This window comes from Falco peregrinus, chromosome 5, assembly GCF_023634155.1.
Source record: "Falco peregrinus isolate bFalPer1 chromosome 5, bFalPer1.pri, whole genome shotgun sequence".
Taxonomy (NCBI): domain Eukaryota; kingdom Metazoa; phylum Chordata; class Aves; order Falconiformes; family Falconidae; genus Falco; species Falco peregrinus.
The window spans coordinates 67581055-67603220 of NC_073725.1; the positions used below are offsets into that span (position 1 = coordinate 67581055).

The following is a 22166-nucleotide window of genomic DNA, read 5'->3' on the forward strand; positions in this document are numbered from 1 at the left end:
GGGAAGAGCCCCCACCCTGATGCCAGGGACCCTGAACCTTTTGCAGAGCTGCTCAGGGTAGGGAGGGCTGAGCTTTGCTGCACAACCACCCCCCGACCCAGCACTTTGGGCATGTTCCTGACAAGCCTTGCCCCATCCTCCTGCCGAGCCCTGGTTCTTGCACAGGGAGCGAAAGGGAGGTGAGCAACTCGTTGCCCCCAAGTGCCAAGGACCTGCCCAAGTAGCAGCTGGATCAGGAGCTTAAAGCTGTGCCTCATGCTCATATTTTAAGGGCCTGGAGCAAAAATTGGAGTAAAAGCCGTTTCATCCTTGTGCTCAACACACCACTGGCACAGCAGCGAGCAGCTGTAGGAAACCGCTGCCGGTGGAAGCAAGAGGCTGATGGCACGGCAGGGGGTACCTGGCGCAAGGCTTTGAAGGTAAGGAAGATGTTGAGATTCGCAGATGTCATATCGAGCAGCTGTGACGATAATATCTCTTTTAAGATTACATATCTGCTATGGAGCAGAACTGGGGTATGAAGCCACAATATGGTAATTTGGGGCAATAAATTCAGCTACGTGCTAAATAGAGCGATTCAACTCACCTTCGCTGTTAAACAGCCCGTTTACTCCAGGGATAACAGTCTCCTTCTGGGCAATAAACCAGAGAAGGCAGAAGCCAGCTCTGCAAGGGGCCAGCGCGAGTCTCTGTGCTGCTGAGAGGCCAGGAGGAAGAGCTCAACCCCAGTGCCCGGGAGATGGGACCTTCTCACCACCACCCACACCTGTGCTCTCCATTCCCTTCAACAGAAGATGAGAATAATGGCAGCACCTTTGGCAAGAGCTTATCGGGCATCTGTAAGAGTCCAAACCACAGCGTGCTACTCTCATGCCAGTCCCCAGCGCAGAGGATGAGCTTTATCTGTAAACGTGCTGTTCTTTCAAAGAAAAAACAACATGCAGTGGGAGACTTTGGAGGAAAATAGATTTCGCCATTTCCCTCTGCCAGATAACTCTGGTTACCTAGGAACAGACACACTTCTCTAATGCGGCCAGTTCTTCTCATCAAGCACAGGATGAGCATTTATTGTCTTGTGATCAGAAGAAAAACACAAAGACCAGAGCTCCACAAGTGACATGACACATTGCACACATACACGCCACGTGATGCTCAACGAAACCAGGAGCCAGGTCCAGGTTAATGGTGTTAACAAGTCTTATAAATCTAATGTAAACATTTAAAAACATACAGAGTTGTCCAAAAAAACAAGCCACAGTAGTTCACGCAGCGTGCTGAGTCAACTGTCTGGAATTACGGTTTCTGGCATTGGAGGGGATGGAGGGGGGATGAGAGATGGCAGATCCCAACCAGAGAGGTTCACTTAAGCTCTGTAGAGATCTCAGGCAGTGTATGCTAATGAGGCGCAATTTTGGTGTCTGGCTCCAACTGTTTTGGTGGGCAGGCTCCCGAGTACCTCCTCTCCTTGCATCAAGCATTTTCACCATGACTGAAGGTAGGTGCTTCCGTCAGCACCCCAGATTATCCAAAGGCGGGGGGGCAGAAGAGAGAAAAAAAGAAAAGAGAAAGAAAGAAGCAGGATGCAGAGTCCCTAGCAACACCTCCCCTCTTGGTTATGTTGAAACCTCCAACCTGGCACACTAAAAAAGCACAGACACCAATTGCTTTTGAAAACTTTTGGCAAGAAGCTGAGGGTGATGAGGGGCAGGGCCAGAGGGAGTGTGGCACAGAGGTACACCATGTTCTGGCTTCCAAGCATGGCCAGCCTAGCACTCGACCCCGTTAACCATGTCTCACTCCCCCTTAGTGCAATCGTATTTCCAGGGAGTTAATTATCAGGCAGTTCTTTTATCACTCTCTGATGGCAAGCGACAAAGAACACTTAAAATTACACTTGACACAAGACAAAGGCACCTAAAAGCTTGACAATGTGATCAGACCATGTTCTGTTAAGAAGGCTTCAAGCGTTGGTACTTACAAGCACATTGCACACTCGCAAGAAAAAAAAACCCTCATGTTCGGAGCATGTTAAACATCCCAGATCCAGCAAAAGGCTGGTTCTGCAGCAGCACATCAGTGTTGCTTGTAAACGGGAATTCAGGGAGGCTCTGCTCTCTGATTCATGTTTGCTTTCGCTTTGGCCCTAGTAACAAAGATGTCACGCAGACTCCGAGCTGTACTTCATTTAGTATTTACAGTATGACACAGGAAAAGTTAATAGAGCAAATGGGAAGTTCTGCAGGGGCAATGGGGAAGGAAGAGCTCTCCTTCGTGAACTATTATTAGATAAGGCACATGTAGAGACAGTTTTCAAAAGATCACTTGCAAATCAGTTCCACCTAGCTAGGACAACCTCCCTGTCCCTTTCTGGGAGACAGCTTTGTTCTCCAATTACTTGGTGTGAATTTGGAGTGACTCCATTTACACCGCAACACCTCTGGCATCCCATCCAACAGCCTGCCAAGCCAAGCAGGCTCTGGGTCTGACCCACACGGTGCCCAACACCTCCCAAGTCTCTGCAGTGGAGCACTCTGTCCTTCACAGGATCATCGGCCAAAATGTTCAGAGCTGAAGACTTTGAACACTCACTCCCTACAAAAAACATTGGGAACCGACCTCCCAGTTTTGATGGGTTTGAAAAAATTCACTGCAGGCTGTCGAGGGAGAAGAAAAACCTGCAGCCTTTGCTGCCTGGATCACTGTAGGACACAGGGGAATTGGATGGCTCAGGCTACAGGAGCCCTGACATGCGTGCACAGAATGGAGATGAACGACGAGACAGATGCTAGCTCTCAGGGAAAACAATCCCTCTCAGCAGCTTTATTCTCTCTTTAGCCAATTTGGGGAGAAAGGCAAGAATCTCTCTCTCCCTGCTCACGCATGGAAGGAAAGTGCTGCTGGCTACACACAGAGACAGCCCAGGTCCGCACAGCTAGCATCAGTTATGAGGACTAACAAGCATTCCTTGGTCTATCAGACTCCACTGCGTAACATGTGGATTTCAACTACATCAGTAAAAGGCAGGATTAAAACTATTCATTGTAATAGAATTATTCCCAAACCACACCTGGACCCCAGTATAGCTACCTTGCATCTGGCTACTTGGCTGGGAGCCCAGAAAAACAGTTGTCCCAACAGGGCAAGGTGTGTCTAGCAGGGCATTTCTTGGGTCAGCACAAAACCCCAATGCCACCTAAGTGGAAGTTAGATGGCGCAGAGATCTCGTGCTGCCTACCTGTGACAGGGTGAACATCACCCAGGTAGCCAGGTCCAAAGCCCAGTGTCAGCCAGCTTTTTAATCGTTTCCAGTGGGCTTTGAATCATGCTTTTAGTGAGCAATCATTAACCACGTGAGATGAAACTGCACCTTTGAAGCACACAGATCCAGCAAAAACTTTTAGCAGCAGGGAAAGCAAGATTTCTAGCATAACAACAGTCCTAGCCAGGCAAATGAGGACTCTTGTGGACTTCACATCTGAACGACACTCACCCACAGCAAGCACCGTTACCTAAAGGATTCTTCACCAGAGAGCGCAAGCAAATGAGGTTGTAGATTTTACAAATACCTTCGATATCGCTAGTACCAAGTAATTTAGGTGTTGCATTTCCCTTAGAGTGAAGAATTCCGGATTATTCATCTGGGAGAGAAAACACCAGTTGCTACTAATGCTCTGATTGCCTTTGTTACAGACAGCTTAGCGGTGTGCTGTGCATTTGATGAAAACTAAGCAGGGAGGCAGGAGAAGGAGCCATTGCAGTAGTGTTTGCCATCGTGGGGAAGTCAAGCCTTTTTCACGCATGGTCATGAGAGGATTCCCTCAAGCAAGGGCAGTGAATGGTTGGTTGCTCAGTCTGCAACGAGGCAAATACTGGTAACTCAACACAAACAAAAAACTTTCTGATAAGGCCGTGCAGTGCTCCAGAGGTGGCAAGGGCTGACACAGCACATCTCTTCTGCAGTGGTGAGGAGACAAAAACCAAAAGTGTCCCCAAGATGACTGGGGTGCTTGGGGGGGAATGCAAATGATCTTTTTCAAATAACAATAATAAAAAGACCAAAAAGAAGAGAATCCAGGCAGTTTGCAGCTGTTGCTGCTTAAGGCCATTGGTTTCCTGGGGGATAGTTGGGCACTGTGGGGTACTCTGGCAGGCTGTTCCCAGAAAAATTGCTGTACTGGGCCTCCCTGCTGGGGGGGTTCCTCCACATGCCACTGTTCCACTCATCCTGAGCCTTCTGAAAGCTTCCACCAGCCCCTCGGTAGATTTTATGTACCTAACAGATGAAAGAGAGAACGAGAGGAAAGTCAGCAACAGGTACCCACACCTCTTCCTCAGAAGAGCTACAGTCATCACTTTGGTACCGGATCGTGTATTTATTTCTACCTCTGTGAAGAGCTGTATTTCCAAGGCACAAAAGCACTAAAAAAATGTAGTAATACAGTGAACAGAGGTGCACATAGATAATATCAACCCAAGACCTGAACCTGTTTCAGCCGCATGCCTGGGATTCAGGTCGGGGATACCACAGCAAGGCAGCAAACCCAGGTCAGGAGGCTGAACCTTCTCTAAAACTGACACTACTGCTTCAGCAGGGCTTCTGTCTTCTCCTCTGCCATCAGTCTACTGAAGCTTCCCAGACAGTCCTACCTCCAAATCCTTCTTTCTGCAGAGAACAGAGGACCACATCCCACCCTGCCACCCAGTCCCCACTGCACACCACCTCAAGATGCTTCACCTTTACCATCAATGACCTCCCCAATGAGTAATGCAGCTTGCTTCACCTGCCCTAAAGGAACATTGCCACATGAAATGGTGACAACATCCAGCCCCAGCTGTCTTGTGTTATCTGTATTTGTCCTCTAGATACTCTGAGAGACACCAACTACACTATAAAAACTTTAAAAGCAGTGATGGCTTAGGGTGGCTGCTAAGCTGCCTGTTCACATTATTGCGATACAAGGTGCAGATACTCGAAGTCAGAGAGACATCTGAGGCACCTACCCTTAAAATGCAGATGAGCATGGCGACTGCTGACATTGTAAACATAATGGCAGGAAACAGCATGAACACAGCAGCTGCAACATTGGTGCTAAAGAAAGTAATGGCTGCCAACCATCCGCTGGAAGACACAGAAAGAAACAGTATCATTGCAGCTTTCTTTTTTAAAGTATCCTTACTATCAGAAAAGCTGTCTAGACATACCCAGAAACTACAAGGCAGCTTTAAAGAAAATGAAAATGAAAACAGCAATGAAGAAAAGGGACAGAATGAAATGCAGCTCAGGCAGGTATTTCCCCAAGATCTCAAATCTCACTTGCCAGCATCCCTCGCTAATCCACTCTCAGACCTTTAGGGGACAGCCAGCTGCACAGACTTTGGGAAGAGAAGATTTATTCCCAAGGTGCTGTCAGCTGTGCAGAGGTCGTGCGCCTAGAAACTGGAACTGGGATTAGGGAACACGAGGGTCCTATGATTTACACTGCATCTCTATTCCTTTGATGGCAATAACCAGATAGGACAACTGGAGAGCATCAGCAGTTAAGAAAATAAAATGCTATATGGAGTGCCAGAGCTTTCTATTATTTGTAGTTTCAGCAGGAACTGCTCTCAAGTCTCTACCGACAGAAAGTTAAAATGCCAAACAATTATAACATAACCAGGGACAGACACTAAAATGCTCCCATTTATTTTAGGGGAACCCTGACAATAATCGCTCTATAGGCCAACAGTGAGTCATCATGCACTGCTCACCATGTGCTGCGAATAGTTTGAGGGCAATGCTAAGAGAGGATCAGATGAATCTTGAAACTGGCTAAGAAGAAAAGGTGTTAAAGAGAACAAGCAGGTGAATATACCTGACTTCTGCCAATAAAACAAATGAAAACAGAACTGTGTACTCCAAGAGCAGGTATAACTATACCACAGAGGAAAAGAGAAAGTTTCTTCCTCTCCATCCTGTACAGAATCCCATCAGTTTCTCAAAAGTTCATGGAAACAGCCCGTAGCCTGAAACTCAGGCATGGGAGCCAAGTGCTCGGCTGTAAGACCGTCAGCGCATCCTGCTTACCAAGCTCCCCATCCAGAGAAACCAATCGCCTGCAGGACCGTGAGAATAAACTGTGCTCCAAAGATGAAGAAAAAGGCCATAAAATTAAACGAGCTGTCCGACCTGTGAAAGAAGAGAGGAAATCAGGGGGAGACTGGCACCTCGTGCTGCTTCACACTGATGTTTCACCCCATCACGTACAACCGCTCCAATGGGGTTTTTCAGAAGAGGTCCCTCTACAGCCGTGTACTTTGAAGGCTACTCCTCTGTCCCCGGCAGTGAAAGCACACAGATCCATGAATCATCAGCACTTAATCTCTTCCCACAAGCCTGGCTCCTGTAACTGCTTTACCAAACTGCATATATGACGACACATGAGAAGAGGCAGTCTCCTGCGTAACAGAGAGTGCCTAACCCTCTGACCAAACGTCTGAAGTCAGCACAGCCTGACACTTAGGCAGCTCAGCCACTGGCAAGTAGGCACAAGGGGGCCTGAACATTGGCAGGCAGAGCTTGCCCATAAGCTAAAAGTGATAATTGAGCATAAGAATTCCAGCTGGGAATGTCTTGGTGGCTGCTCATCATCACACTTACATGCCCACGGTTAATAATCCAGCACTGGGACACAACAGGAGGAAAAACAGCCACCAGAGAAGCAAGTGGTATCCCATCTGGGGAAATGCAGAAGCATACTCTCACATCTTTGCAGGCTCCACATCTTCACGATGTATAGGTTGAGAGGTCCCAGATATATGAGGTCCTTTACTTTATGCAGGTATAATGGGCAGCAGGCACATGATCCCAAACCAGAAGGCTGACCAGGTATGTGCAGTCTCTGTCATGGGTGCACTGGGGCACAGCACTGTCCAGCCCACGTTTGGGCTCTGCCACAGAACTGCAGCAGAACATCTTCATCCCATTAAACCAGCTACATCAGGCACATCTAAAACTCCCCAAACTATCATTTTTAATGATACAAATGACTCCCACTCTCTGAGGAACCCAAAGGGCCCATGATTTACATAACAGATTTGCAAAAAAACAATTTGGTTGCTTATCAGGCAGTTTGGTGCAAGGGGGAGTTTACAAAAGAGTTCCAGTCATTCGCAGCTCTTGCTTAAAGTATTTAACTGTTTATTATTTTAATGTTAATTAGTATTATAATTCTAGTCCCTGATGCCTAATGAGGAGATGAGAGAGGCAGGACCCCAGACTCTGGTGAGGTCGATGCAGTGGACCCCTGGCTACTCCAAGACAAGTGGAAAAGCCTCCAGCTAGAACCCTGCCACCCTGAGCCTCGCGTGTTGGTATGGTTAGAGATGCTGTGACAGAAAACTGCCAGTCCTGAGTATCCTCATGATTCCGCCCTTCAAATATCACCTCAGAGTACAGCAGTGTGAAAGAAATACTTTAAACACAGACTGTTCACAGTAATGCCTATCATAATCCAATTAACAAGGATTAGGCTCGAGGCTGAGCCTTCAAACAGACTCTCGCAACTACGACCTGAAAGGGCAGGAGGAGTCTTCATTTGAAAGGATCTGTGGGAATTAGTGAGGATACACAGAAAAGGTGATTTCTGATCCAGCCTTCTGGTACAGATTTGCAACAGCTTTGCCCTAGCGCCAAAGCTCTGCAGCTAATTTAATTTTGGATGCAGATGTATGACGATGGTTTTACGAAAGCATCCTCACAGTACATGATGCCAATATCAAAGGGCTGCCTCCTCCCAGAACAAGCAGAGCAAATAGGTTTGACCTCACCTTCTTGAGTCACAACTAGCCATGATCCCATCAGATCAGTGTTTTTCAAGCCCCTTCTACAACTGATGTCAAAGTCTATGATCTTTGGGCTTGCCAGTCTGTCCCTAGGGCTTATTCTTTTTTTAACTGTAGAAGACTTTACACAGAGTAACCTCAGGGCCCTTTCAGTATTCAGTTGCATAAACACATACAAACAACATTAAAGAAACAATTAGAAACGGTCATTGGGAAGCCCAGAGGAGGTCAACCGGGAGGAGTAATTTTTCCCAGACTTCAGAACTCAGAACGGAAACTGCTCTTTGAACAGAGCTCTAGCCGGCTCTCGGAGGCACTTGGGCTTCTGAACTAGGGATGGGGACAAAACCCCAGCCCCAGAGGGCAAGAGTTCAGAGCTGGTATTTTCATGTCTTTTAAAACTTTCAGATTAATCCGACCCAGTGGGCCTTCCATTTTCATCAGAAATAATCCTCCCCTGTACTCCATGATGTAGTCACTGATGTTTTAAGCACCACCAGTGCATTAAATGCCCAGTGTTGTTAGTATAAAAAGCATAAATTCGGAAGAGCATTTAAACAATTAATTTAGCATGCGCTAAACAGACAGGACCCCACCTGCCAACTCCCATTTCTATGAGCTGCTTTTGCTGTTACCTAAACCAACTCGTCACAGAATCCAGTGAATAATCAAAATCCAGAGTAATTGGGTAATCCCTGGTAATGGGGAACCAGAAGGACCTTCACCTCCAGAGGCCAAATCCCTGACTGGTGCGTGGGGTCTGCTGGTGACCCACAGTGTGACACTGGGCAGGTCCCTCCCCTTCCCTGTGCCAGGCTGGAAACTCATTGGGACCTTCACAGCTCTGACAAGCATTATGCATTAATGTCTGAATAATGCCTCATGATCCACAGCAAGCATGAGCAAATGCAAATGATTATTAATTAAAGTGAAAATGCAGGATAGCTTTAAATATTTGTGGAGTTTCAGAAGGACTCACTCCAGGGAACTGCTTTTATCTAAAAAGCGAAACAGCCAAGCTCTCAAGTACCTAGCGACTAAAACCAGAAGAGTTCTCAAAAACTAATAACTTAATAGTCTTCCATCAAAATAAGCCTCAACAAAACTTTACCAAATCAGTATCTATTTTAGTGCTATACTGATATGGGGGTGCTGCTACGCCTGAAATATTGAAGTAAAATAGGAATTTCATCCTCATGGAAGTGACAAAGTTTGCCACTGCTCACTTCCGATCGTAGGCAGGTGACCCACAGTCCTACATCTGGTATTTAAAAGTAGCCACATTCTTCTTCATTTGGAAGGTAAACAAGACATTCAGCCAACAAGTCCTTCATCTTTATCCCAGACAGAGAGCTCCATAGGAGCACTCCCCAGTAATGACACATCTCTCTCCCAGAGGACATGGAGACAAAATCACCTCATGGGCTCCTACTTACCGAAAGGCTTTATAGGCAGGTCGGAACCAGCAGACGTAGCCGCAGGGACTGAAGAGGATAAGCCAGAGGATGGCCAGCCCAAAATTCACCCCATAGCCTCCTCCGATCCACCACGCCAGGCACGCAATTATATTCACTACTAGTGTGATGCAGTAAACTGTAAAGAGGGCAGAGGAAAGAATGTGTGGTTGTGCAGCTTCATGTCTTCACGCTTAAAAGGAAACAAATGGCCCACGTTATAACAGGAAGGGTCCACGCCGCAGTGGGAAACTCAAGCCCAGTAACGCAGCTGCTCCAAGCGAGCCGCAGGTCCTGCGTGCCCCAGGAGCTCGCAGCACAGACACGTCCATCTCCAGAGGGAATGCTGCAGCAGAGGGATGAGGAAACTCTTTTGGAATCTGCCAAAGGACGGAGAGCTGGGTAGCAACCAATTAAGTCCTCTGCCAGTATTATTATCAATTACAAGCAAGGTTCGATTCCCATTTGTAGCAAAACCCCTTTATGAGAGGTGAGGGGTGTAAACCACTGCGCTGCACCCAGCCTCAACAGGACTTCGGTCTCCCTGCTTGCTGAGGCTGCCTCGGGAGCTATTACAGAGCCAACACAGCACCTTGCGGGCTTGCTCTCTGCTTCCCTGGGCCTCTAAGGAAGCCTGGAAGTTCGCTTCAGGGCTTGTAAGTGCTGCCTTGAGTGAGGGGATATGCAAACTCCAATCAGGCTGATAACTTGGGACCTCAGGGGTGGCTTAAAGGCCTTTTCACATCCCTGTTCCTGCCACTTGGATGAAAAGGAACAGTTGACAACAGCCCCCAGAGCGCACCAGTGCTGCACGAGGCAAACGTGCATGAAGTGACACTGCTCCCCCCTTCCCTGAAGCTCAATATCACCGCAAAGCGGGGCGGCACACTTCCTAGCTTTCACAGGCTGAGCGCAGACCCCATGCCAGGGGCTCCCCGCTTTCCTCCCCACGCTCCCCTCAATGGTGCAGAGACTCCCTGCAGCTGTCCTTGCACCCCCCCAGGCTCTGCCAGTGCCCAAGAGACTCAGCCCAGTTACAAGCTCCTATTTCAGAAAACAGGGGGTAACTCTTAAAAAACTGGTGGTAACCTGTATCAATTAGCACAAAGAGAAATGAGAAGGTGGACCCTCCGTACCGCCTGGTGATGAGCTCACAGTAACACTCTGGACCCTGGCCTCATTTATTCAGCCAGAATTAAATCCCTGAATTTCTCTTCACCCGTGGTAAGCGCCCATGCCCTGCCCGCTCCTTGCCTCACCACATGTGGTGGCTTTGCAGCACACCTGCACACCCCTGGCTTAGCCCTCTGATGCCCATCACTACCCTGGCCTCTGCTTCTGACTCCTCTTTCTTGGCACAGACCAGACCCACCTGCCTTCACACAGCCTGGGGGACGCTAAACAGCTACAAAGTTTTGTGGTCGTAAAATAGTATTGCCAACACAGTTGGGACAATTTAGCATGGAAAGTACCCGAACCCAGCTGCTGCTTCTGACATAGGAATTACATGAGAGTTAAAATAAAACATTGTTTTACTACAAAGAAAATGTCTTCTGAGTAGCTAACAACAAGGCTTTATACACAATTGTTTGGATGTATCTTAATATTGGGGGGAAAAAAAGACTTATTGTTTAAATTTAGTTTATACAGTAGCTGTACTTCTCCAAATTTTTATTTTCAGAAGTCAGTTAGTGTCCAAAAATTACTAAAAAACCCCCGACAAAACACCAAGCCAAGAGCACCTATGAAGTTTTAAGGAACTTCTGGTTCTCCCTGCACATCAGGTGGGAGTTTGTTCTCCAGTAGTGGGAGCTCTGGTACAGGTTTCCCCAAATCACCATCCACCTTAATAAAACATTCACATCCAATTAAAGTAATGAGCATACAACCTTCTAGCAACGACTTGTGTGTTTCTATTTTTAACACCGGCCTTTTCCTGTTTACTGCCTTCCCTCCATGTATGAACCTCTCTCCATCCCATCCCAAAAAGTCGGGGGGGGGAGGAGGGGGGGGCGCAGGACACAACGACCCCAAAAGAAAGCGTGCTGCAGATGGAAATGTAAATGTAAAACTCCTGGTGACAAATGCCAGGTCTCCTCAGCCACTGGCAGACTAGTTGCCCAAATGGCTGGCAACTTTCCAGCCTGCCATGAACTTGAATGAGGGAGGCTTTGTTTAGGGAGAGTCGCAGACAAAGGCAGCTTTACAGCATGCAACATTTAACCAGTTAAGTCTGAAGGGACAAGCAGTTTCTTCAGGCAAGAAAATTACAGAGCTCATTTCAGCATCTCTAAATAACGAAAGAACAATCGAGTGATAGATTATGCTATTATTTATGCACACAAATCTCTCTCATACACACATCCTATGCATCTGGAATAAAAGCCATGCCACCAAATGCATATCTGGCAGAAAACAAGCTTTTCCTTCAGTGAGAAGGGTAAATAGGATGACAAGCATTTGGGGAAAAAAAGATAAGCAAGGCAAGAAGATTTTTAATCTTCCAAAGCATTCCCTGTAGTTTTCTAGGCCTGCCACACCATTTTTCATCCAATTTCATTCCTTGGAGAAGAATGGTCAATTTTCATTACTAGCTTTTGAATGGCTAAGCCAGACAACACGAGCCCAGACCAGGAGGTCTGTTCATACAGAATATCAGCAAATCACCAGCTGTGACCAAGAGGATCAGCACCCTTCTCCAGGAGGACACGGAACATTTTGCAGGCTCTGGAGAGCTAAGGAAGAGACAGTTTACGGCTAGAAAACTCTGCTTCGATCTGTGGGTGGCACAAACACGGGGGAGTTTGAGCCTTCCCATAGCAAGGTGGGGCAACAGGTAGCAAGCACATGGGCCGTATTTATTTTCTTGCCTAAAATTCTCCTATTCATCTTACTTCAGGTGAGTTGGGAATTACTTTAAGAGAGCTATTTTGGGGAGTAAAACATTACCTCACATTAATAAAGGTGTCAAATATGGTCTGCTTTTTTCCTCTTCAGATTTACTAATAGACATTTCTAGCAGTGATACTCTCTCCTTTCTTCAACAGCTGCTTTGCAGCAAAGACTCATAGCACAGCAGCTTAACATTTGGGCATAAAGTTATATTACAGTATTCTAAGAGGAATCATTGTTTCTCATCAACTAATTGCAGTCAAAACTTTAAAGCACTTAAGTCACTGAGATCTATATTTTTTTCACTACACATATTTATTTTCCCAGCACAATTTTTTAATTCAACTTACAGATCCATACGTGGTAGATTCTCTTCACCAGAGACTGATAATCGATGGGAATTTCATCAGCAAAATTCTGGTAGAAACACGGTTTCAGAGGGATAAACTTGGGGAGCGGTGGGAAGTTATTCACCTTTTCTGCAATGTAGAACACAGATATTAGCTGAATGCAGAAACATTCTCGTAAGGCTGAGCAAGTCTAACATCCTCCACACCTTTCCAATACACACCCGTGGACCCCAAGGTCAAGGGGACTCGCAAGAATCAAAACAGAAACCATCACCAGCTCTGGCCGTTCACGTTACTCGCTGCAGCACGTTCATCCTCACCCTGAACACCAAATATTTTGTTCTCCTTCCTCAGCAGTGGACATGATATTTAAACTAGCACATGCAAGGCTTAGAGCAAGGAATAGAAATGAACTAATAAGCAACACTTGGATTTGACACCTTTACACATCAGTGTAAAGTTCTGTGAAAGGCACTGACAGACAAAAAAAACTTAAACTCCAGGATAAGGTTCCTCAGGAAGAGAGGAGAAGCCAGCAACATCTGGGGGAAACAGGCTGCACAAAGATTTTTAGTTGCAACCTTTCAGAAAACACAAGGAAAAGCTGGCAATTATCCAGACAAGCAGATTTACCTTCAGACACAAGCTCTGAGTAGTCTTGCTGGTGCATGGATCAGGCCTTAGGACCTGTAGTAGATATGACTGTGTGACAGTGAGGAAGGGCGCCTTTGGAAAGCATCTCTCAAACTGGAATTTAATACTCAAGATATCATCCAGTTAAGGGAAGGCAAATGAGATGTCAGGGATAATTTTGTTGTGAGAAGACTCATGAACATACCCTTTTTTCTTTAAAAGTCAAGTTCTTCCTGTAAGATTAAGCCCCAGAATAAAAAAGAAAGAAAGAAAAAAACCAAACCAAAATCCCAAATCCCAAAACTTTGCATTCAGATACAATAAATCAGCAAATGCTGACAAAAGTGATAGAGTGAATAAAACCTTACCTTGGGAAAAAAATATGTTTTAAAAACAAGTAATTAAATGCCTAAATCCTCTGCATTTAAGCTGCTGTCAGCTTCTAGACAGGTGCGCAGATCTGTCTGCGTCTATGTGTGTGCCTGCATGTGCATTCCTACATGTTTGAGAACGTTTGCTCTTGCCTTCCAGTGCTGGTTAAAGTTTGATTCCAGGGCATTGTGACTAATTGTCTAGTCTACTTCAGCCCCAGTAAACAGAATTAAAAACAAGCAGAGGAAGAGATGAAGAATGTCCTGGGAAAACCTCCAAATGGCACAGAAGACAAGAGGAAATGTCTGAACAAGAACCGTCAGCACAAGAGATCCCCTTCTCTTGCCATTATCTCCGTGTGAGAAGACATTTTGCAGGAGCAGCTTCTTCGTTTGAGGGTTGGCAGGGAAGACTAAAGCTGTAAGCCATGCTTTGGGAAAGAAAAGGCTTTCTTCATGCAAAAGAAAGGCATATTTTCACGCAGAAAATATGTTCAGGATAACGCCCACTGTGAGTACATCAGAAGTAAATATGAAATAAAGTCTGAAGTCACTAGCCCAATTTGACTTTTCAGTAGCCTTTTCCTTATAAAAGCAAATACTAAGTCTCCTGTCCCTCCTCACCCACCTTTGCTAAATTTTTTTTTTACATTAATTCAGACACTCTCCAAAGCTGGTATTAGTTACTGGTTAACATCTACTGCTGACCCCATCACATGCAGTCAAAGTCCATAGGAATCTGGACTTCTTAGCATTAATTTTTCATTTGCTACAAACACCTAATGGGCTTTCTCCTCTACAGTCTGTCTCAGCAGCCTACAAAAGGACAGAACAATGCTGGATCAAGGGAAAAGAAGGGGGCACAGCTTTTAAAACTAGAGACAGCTCCCGAGGGAAGTCAATAAGACCAAGATTAACCGACCACAGTGAAAGCAGATTCTCTAACAATCTATTATTATTATTATTTTATTTATGGGATGAGGAAAATTTTGTTCTGTCCCTCTGCAACAGCTGAAGCTGTAGCTAGTTACTGTGGTTCTGCTCTCTTCCATTGTCTCTCTCCTGCAGTACAGATCTGTTATGGGCAGTAGAGCTGATGCCAGCCTGTAGTGCACAAGTCCCCAAATGGTGGATCCAAAACCAACTGGCCTGCTGGACACCAGCCACTGCAGTTTGTCATTTTTCAAACTCACAAAATGCTCCAAATACATCCAGACTTTTTTCTATGTACACAAAGATCAGGATTACACCTCTTCTCTGTTGTCACCCAGCTGCAAGCAGCCAGATGACCACTTTCTCCCACCCAAAGACCCTGTAGTTTTCAACTGTTCCGGGTTACTTCCAAGAATAGATAAAGGAAATTAAATTAAAATATCCCCTTTCATGTCTGACTGCATAGTTTGGAGTGCTACAGCACTCCCATCAAAGCTAGGATCAACATATTGGATCAGCAAGCACAACCTGTGCTTTCATAAACCAAGCTGTATAAGCAATGAACAGAAACTGTATACAAGTCCTGAACCTGCTCTTATTTAAAAAAAAATTGGGAGGAATTTTGTTACTAATTTTACTACAGGTAAAATTAAGATGTAGTAATGTCAACAGTACAGCTAGGAAAGCCGTGGAAAGCTGTTTAGCCTCTCTAAGGAAGGAATTATTCTCATGTACTTTTTTGTGAATAAATGTCATCCTCATCCAACTCTCAAACAGGTCACACCTCAGCCTTTATCACCAGAGCAGCAACCTCAGCTGTCAATCCTACAGCATAGAAGTGAGTATGACCAAGGCAAGAAAACAGAAGGAGCTGAAGAGCTTTAGGGATCACTAGGGACACATGTCACACACCTGATGCGCCACAGCCATCACAGCACACCGAGAAACATTCTCTGAAACCATTCTCCCTACATTGCCATATTTTGAGGTGCTCTTACCTGCCATTTCTAGTAAGAGTGTTCCACAGTGAAGTTTCAGACAGACAGCAACAGATCTATTAGAAAAAATAATAAATAATCAGGTCAGCACATGTCACTAACCAGCACCCAAAGAACCTCTAGAATCAGAAATACCTCTGGCACAGTGCTTGACAGACTACGAGCCCAGGGTTCCCACTACAAACTGCTCATCTCCAACTGCCCAAAGTCGGCATGCTGGAACTTGACCAAAACATCCCAATTTCTCCTGGTTCGTATGAAGCTCCACCTGGCAGCACCTCATTCAGCACAACCCCACTGTCAACCACTTTTAAGGCTTCTATTATTCAGCAGCAAACAAACGTGGCACCTGACAAAGGCTGAGGATGCACGGAACGCCACTGCCAGAACACGTGTACCTTCCAGCTGCAGCCAGACAACAAGCTGAGACAGACAGATCTGAGCGGGACCCAGCCAAGCACATACATCGGAAGAGAAATTTGTACAAGCTTACCAGACTTAATGCCTCATTTAGGTGTTGAGATGATTTGTTGGCTCTCTGTGGACCTCCCCAGCTGCTGAAACAAACACATATCACTGTTAGCTTGGAAGTAAATTGATTAAAAAAAAAAAATCAGCTGGTACACAACCCATTATTTTAATAATTATGCACAATCCTTCTTAAAAATGCAGATTCATTCTTCCTGTTACCACCATTGAACATGACTGTCATTCTGGAAAAATCAAATCCTGCAAAGTTGACTCGGCGTCAGCCGTGTAGCCAATTTTGGCAGAACTGATCACACAGATGAAGGCCGCAGAGAGATCTGTGCTGAGCTTTGATTTTACCCCTTCTTTGTTAAGTATAAAAGCACTGTGTGCCCCTACCTGGAAATCTCAAAACGGAAACAGGGAATACCATAAAACAACCCTCTAAACCAGCGCTGCAGGGTTTGACAAGAGCTATCAAGAATGAAGGAAGTCTAGACTAAAACCCATCCCTACAAATACACTCCAAACACCACACGCCGCTGCCAGCACCGACGGCAATCTCAGCATCGAGGTCAGAATAGCTGTGCTGTATCCAAAGCCCTCGGGATTTACAGCAGCTCGCTTCCCTGTTCTGCACCTCTGTGCTGTCCTCCTGTGTGCTCCGTGCACGGCCTGGAGATTGCAAAGTTTACACTGGCACAATTATTTTGTTGGGGTTGCATTTACTCTCCTTTTTAATTGAGATATTCTAGCACAGCCCTTAGTGGAGACAACGGCTCTCTGATAAGAATTGGGACCTGTACAAGCAGCTTATTCTTTCTGTACGTAGCAATGCAGTTATATACAAGCTTAACTACATGTACATAGAGGAAACATATTGTTTTGCCTGTACCAGTCTAAAGAAAGCAACAGAGCATGGCCAGGAAAGCTGTGTCACTTGTGAGCTGCTCAGGGCTGGGACTCCCTGGTTAAAGGCTCACACACAGGGCCCCCGTCACCACCGAAGCCTCCAGGCTTTCTCCACAATACAGACATTACCCAGTGTCTGACAGGCATTTTATAACTTACGATTTAGAAATGGAAGCATATTGCTTTGCCTTTATTAAATTTTGTGAGTAGAAAATAAAGTATGAAGACAGTTAAGAATACAATTAAAACTTCACCCCACCCATTTGCAGCTGCTCCCAGCAGAGATCCGTAAATTTGGGGGGAAGAAGAAATGACACATGAACACCAGTTACACTAATGCACTAAGAGAAAAGAATCTTTCACTGAAAGATCAGCAAATGCGTAAAGCCCTTCTCCAGAAGAGGATTATTTAGTCACGTACTTCAGCGCCAGTGTCTTAAGAGCTGCAGAGTGGTGGGAGGTGTCAGTCTGTCCACTGGAGGAGGGACCAGAAGGAAAGACCACAGGACACATTCCTGGTTTTACACAGGGCCATCGTGGCCAAACAGTAGTTCTCCTGTGCCCTCCCTGCTCAAGGAGACAACTGTGGTGCTGTTGAGTGGGTTGAACTCAAATAAATAAATAAAACAAAACAGAGAAAGCAGCATTCTGGTGATCCACTTGCTTCTCATTTTACCCAGCTGTTCTCATTTACCTGCTCATTTCCTAAAAAATCTCAGCCATGGTTTAATGCTTTGAAGACACAGTAAATTATCACATAAAGAAGCTATGACAGAAGCTATTGAATATTTCTGTCTTCCTTTATGAGTAATCTCACAGAAGTTCCTGGGATGACTGTAATTTCCCTAAGGAAAGATGTGTTTGGGAACCACAAAGCAGCACTAAGAATATTTCTTTCTGCAAGGATAAACGCATACAATGAAATTTTACACCAAATAATCATTTTCTGAAATGCATTGACCTTCCACTGGCTCAGCTGCACTAAGATTCCATTCCAGCTCCCGGTGAAAGGAAAGGGACCTTTCCCCCATGGACACCTACGGCAGCAAGCTCAAACCTTCTGCAGGCACGAACTCAGACTCCAGGATCCAACCCAATAATAATTTTGTTCAGTGCTCCAAGACACGCTTGCACAGCAACCGCTGTTTTCACACCTCCCTAGCCCATTTAACTTGGGCAGGATTTCTGCAAACTCGGGATAACAGGCCTCAGATGTACAGTCAGGGAAAAATCTTGTGTCTAGTGAGAGATGATGCTGCTCAGCTCGGCTGGCTAAAACTCCTGGGGGAAAACTTCACTGTGCATCCTGAAGTCAAGTTCCAGTTACAAGATCCTGGCATAAGGAAACAGATTTGCAGCAAATACAGATAAACGGGTACATAACAGGTATCATCCAACCACGTGTGAATTTGTGCAAAATAACAACACATATAAATAAGCTCTCTATTCACCGGAACATTTTCAGTTTAGTTGGGAACAGACAAAACCCAACACCCTGCAGTCCACTGCAGAGATTTCTTCACGTATAAGTGACTGCTGGCGGACGGAGGAAAAAACCACACATGCTAAGGAAACCACGGTGTGAAGTGAACTTCCTTTTTCCACTGTGCTCATCGACAGCCAATGAATAACTCCTAAGTTCACAGTCCACCACACATGACTCACAAGAGCCCACTGGAGACAGCCGGAGCTTTTCTTCACCAGTGTTTCAAAGACAAAAATACTCTGTGTCATTTTAAGAGACAGCGTTTTCCTTTTAAACCAAGGCACGTATGCAAGCAGCACTGTTTCTTCTAGGTGGACAACAACGTGAGTACTTTGAATGGGACTTCAGTCTGAAACATGTTTCACCATCTCAGATTAGGGTAAAATTTTGTGAAGAAAAACCTGTAGCAATCTGCTTGAAGCACACTGTATGGCTGCATGTATGTTAATATTTAGTCCCTTTGTTTATTCTGCCTATATTACAGTAAATAGTTTTAAAAGTTTCAGTTATTTCTCACTACTACTTTCTCCAAAAAGAGAGAAAGGTGGTAGAAGAAAGAAATAAAGGACAGGCCAAGAAAGCTGAACTAATTCCTGCTTTGCTGTAAACCCACCTGGTGACCTGGGGCAAGTCCCCTAAGACCAGATTCACAGGACACCAGCTTCTCTCAATGCCACCTGCAGATGTCCCAGCCAAGCTCAGAAGAGCCCAACATCCTAAGCTTTCCATCCAGCAAAATTCACCAGCTTCTGAAGTCTCACTTTAGGATATTTTCTGCACTGCATTTATATTTTCATTCCAATAGGATCACTGTAGCTAGGCTAAGAGCTTCTACGCAGATCTGTACTCAAGGGCTCAATCTAGAGTGCTTTGCTGAAAGCAAACGGAGGGGCTGGATCCTTACATAACAGCAACAGAGTGCCGACGCTCCCTCATAAGACAATGATTGAATAATTAGAGCACAAGCAGAATGAGAAAACCTGGGCACAATGCACATCTCCTGAAAGTGGTTCAAGCTTACCTCTCTGATGAGGGCTATCACCAGAGACCAGGCTTTTGGAAGCCACGTCACGCTGCCAGCCAGCAGACCCCAGACATTCTGGAAGAGCAAATGGCCTAAAAGCTTGGGGGGGGGGGGGGGGGGGGGCAGGGGGGGAGGCAACCTGCAGGGCTCTGGGAGACGTGGGTTTGAAACCAGACTTAGCAGGGAATCAACACAGCCTCCAGCATTCCCAAGACAAGCGAATGCCTCGGTCATATGCCTCTCCAGTTGCATTTAAAAAGAAAGCAGTAACTCTGCACTGGTTTTAAGAGAAAAGTCTGGTTTTTTGAGTCTCATTCAGATGCCCAACTCTTATCAGGAGGTTCCCAGAGAGCCCAAGGCAGCAGTGGTCATTCTGCAAGGCACCAGAACGCTTGGCTCAGCTTTATGAACTTAGACTTTATATAGCTGACACAGCTTGTACTCGATAGTATTTCCTCTCCCCGCTGCATGCTGCTGGCCCTCATGGAGTGGGACACTGCCCCTTCAGCGATGCCAGCACCATGCTTCACACTGGATGAGCTTCACAGGTTCACAAACTAGTTTCTTGAGCTCGTTAATGCTCACAAAAAAACTAAGAACAGAGAGGGAGAGGTAAAATTACATGTCCATGTGCTACTGCTGTCAAGGGCAATGCACGAAAGAGCCAGCAGCAAACCCACACACAACAAAAGGCTTCACCCTCGCTCCTCACAACCCCTGGGGGATCACCTACGTAACCCCCCCCCCCCGGGGTGGGAGCCATGCAGCTGGCCTGGGCACCCCCCAGGCCTGCCCTGTGCTCCCCGAGACCTCCCGAGCACTGGCCCCAGCAGAGGCGTCCCACCGGCTGCCCACACACAGCCAGGGCACCATGACAGGCAAATCCCCCCGCACCCCCGGGGGAGGGGGGCAGGGCACAGCCGGAGGGGGGGAGCGATACACCCCGCTGTGCTCCACGGGGGGGCACGGGGCCCCCTCGCCGACCACCACCGGGGCTGCCCCCAGCACCTCCCGCTCATGCTGCTCCGGAGAGCTGCTCCCACCGGGGCTGACCCCAATCCCTGCCCCCCGCCAGGGCTGTCCCCAATTCCTCCCCGCACAGGCGCCATCCCGCCAGACCTGTCCCCAATACCTTCCCAAGCACAGGCTCCCCCGCCATCCCCCTGCTGTCCCCATGACCCCCATCGCAGCTGCCCTCGTTACCCCACCTCTGCCGCCCCCCTGTCCGGACAAGCCCCGTCACCCCTCTCATCCCGGGGCAGGCCCCGTCACCGTCGTCGTCACCCCCACCACACCACCCACCACCCCCGCCCCCCACACGCCACACACACACACACCCACACACCCCCCCTCCCCGAGGCAGGCCCCGCCACACGCCCGGGGCTGAGGCGGCTCCACCGGCCGCCGCCGCCCACCCCTCCAGGAGCGGGCCCACCTCACCGCGAGACCCCGGCCCCCCCAGCTCCCCCCCAAGCCCTCCTCCGAGGCCGCCCCACTACCCCCCGGCGCGGCGCTCACCGTGCCCACCTCAAAGCGCAGCGGCCGGAGCCCCGCTCCACGGGCCCGCCGCGGGGCACGCTGGGAAACAGAGTCCGTGCAACAGCGGCCGCCGCGGCGCCGCACACGTCCGGGACTGCATTTCCCAGCGTGCCCCGCGGCACAGCCCCACCACCTCTCACGTGAGGGGCCGGCCCTCAGGCTACGGGGGCCGGCAGGGATACTGGTGTCGGGAGGAGGTGGGTTTGTCTCGGCCCCTTCAGCAGGCGGGGGGCCGTGGGCTGAGGGGCCGGAGGTGTGGGCTGGGGGTGGAGGGTCGTCGGCGGCCCCTAAGGAGTGCTGGAGCCTCAGCGGTGGCTGAGGAGGGGCTGCCGCAGGCGGGGGTCTCCGGCCTGCAAGGCCTGGCTCTCATGGCCGGGCCCCTTCCTACTTTAGCCCGCTCAGCGCCCTGCACTGGCTACTGAGGAGAAAATGAACCCTATGGCAGCCACCGCCAGGACAGACGGGGCCGTGCCTTCCCCCCTGGCAGCACCAGTGGGCCCTGTCCCCGAGCGGCCTGGTGGGCCCTGCTGCCAGCCCTCACCACGTTCTATTGCCAGCGTTGGCTCCCACAGGCCATGGCTGCGCTGGGGCCCAGGGCTGCGTGGTCACTGAGAAGGCTGCTGTTTGGAATTCTGCCATTAACCGCTGATTTTCTCTCCTAAGTCAGGTAAATCGGCAGCTGGTGGAGCTGGTGCCTGCTGGTGCCCAGTGCCTGTGTGACTTGTTTGGCCAAATGGGGTGGTGATGGTTGAACAGACAAATTGCTCTGAAATCTCTGTGGAGATGCAGGCTGGCAGCGGTGCATGGGGAAGCCCCTCCCCAGCCACACACACTTACCCACTTTCTGGATTTATACCCTTTTGTTCAGTTCTGTAGCTCCTTACCTCTTATTTGCACTGTGTTAGACTCCTTACCGTATGTACCAATCCATCTCCAAGGTACCAGCTCCATGTAAATGCTGTTCATTTGGTCATACATAAACCCTGCTCTACTTTAAAAAATATTTACAGGCCCTGGGGCTGTGCTTTCTGTAAACACAGAACTCGCAGCTCCAGGCTGTGTGATTCAAGCTCATCCCTCGTAACGCTTAACTGAGCCAACGCTGAGGCCCACAAGCCCCCAGTCTGCAAAGTTGCCCCAAAATACAGGTCTTGGGGCTCGTTGCTTGAGTTCAGCCCCTGCTCTAGGCAGGTTGCCCAGCTTTGCTCCCTGGCACGGGCACCGGCACTGCCCCTGGACACAGTATTTGCTGGCTGGACAGGTATTTTTTGAGAGGGAAAAC

The 22166-nt window shown here is 47.7% G+C and overlaps 1 protein-coding gene across 6 annotated transcripts; it reads right to left on the reverse strand.

Moving 5' to 3' along the window:
- Positions 1-1032: 1032 nt before the first annotated feature.
- On the reverse strand, positions 1033-20953 carry SCAMP4 (secretory carrier membrane protein 4). 6 transcript variants are annotated; one of them, XM_055805607.1, is made up of 8 exons: positions 20873-20953; positions 15949-16009; positions 15456-15511; positions 12521-12649; positions 9261-9417; positions 6068-6169; positions 5002-5119; positions 1033-4273 (listed from the first exon to the last, which is right to left on the reverse strand). In XM_055805607.1, exons 3-8 carry the CDS (start codon positions 15460-15462, stop codon positions 4097-4099), a joined length of 690 nt encoding a protein of 229 aa, XP_055661582.1. In that variant the 5' UTR covers positions 15463-15511; positions 15949-16009; positions 20873-20953; the 3' UTR covers positions 1033-4096. The 6 variants fall into 6 exon arrangements, with proteins under 6 accessions (XP_055661582.1, XP_055661583.1, XP_055661584.1 ...); XM_055805608.1 differs by having other exon boundaries at positions 15949-16012; positions 20873-20925; XM_055805609.1 differs by having other exon boundaries at positions 20864-20891.
- Positions 20954-22166: the final 1213 nt, after the last annotated feature.

Bases quoted from the DNA above. Each gene is read 5' to 3' on its own strand.
- SCAMP4 (XM_055805607.1), bottom strand. The intron at 9,418-12,520 runs GTAAGTTGAATT...CCCTCTTTACAG, and splicing joins AATCTACCACGTATGGATCT to TTTACTGCATCACACTAGTA. The intron at 6,170-9,260 runs GTAAGTAGGAGC...CTTCTTTCACAG, and splicing joins CCTGCCTATAAAGCCTTTCG to GTCGGACAGCTCGTTTAATT.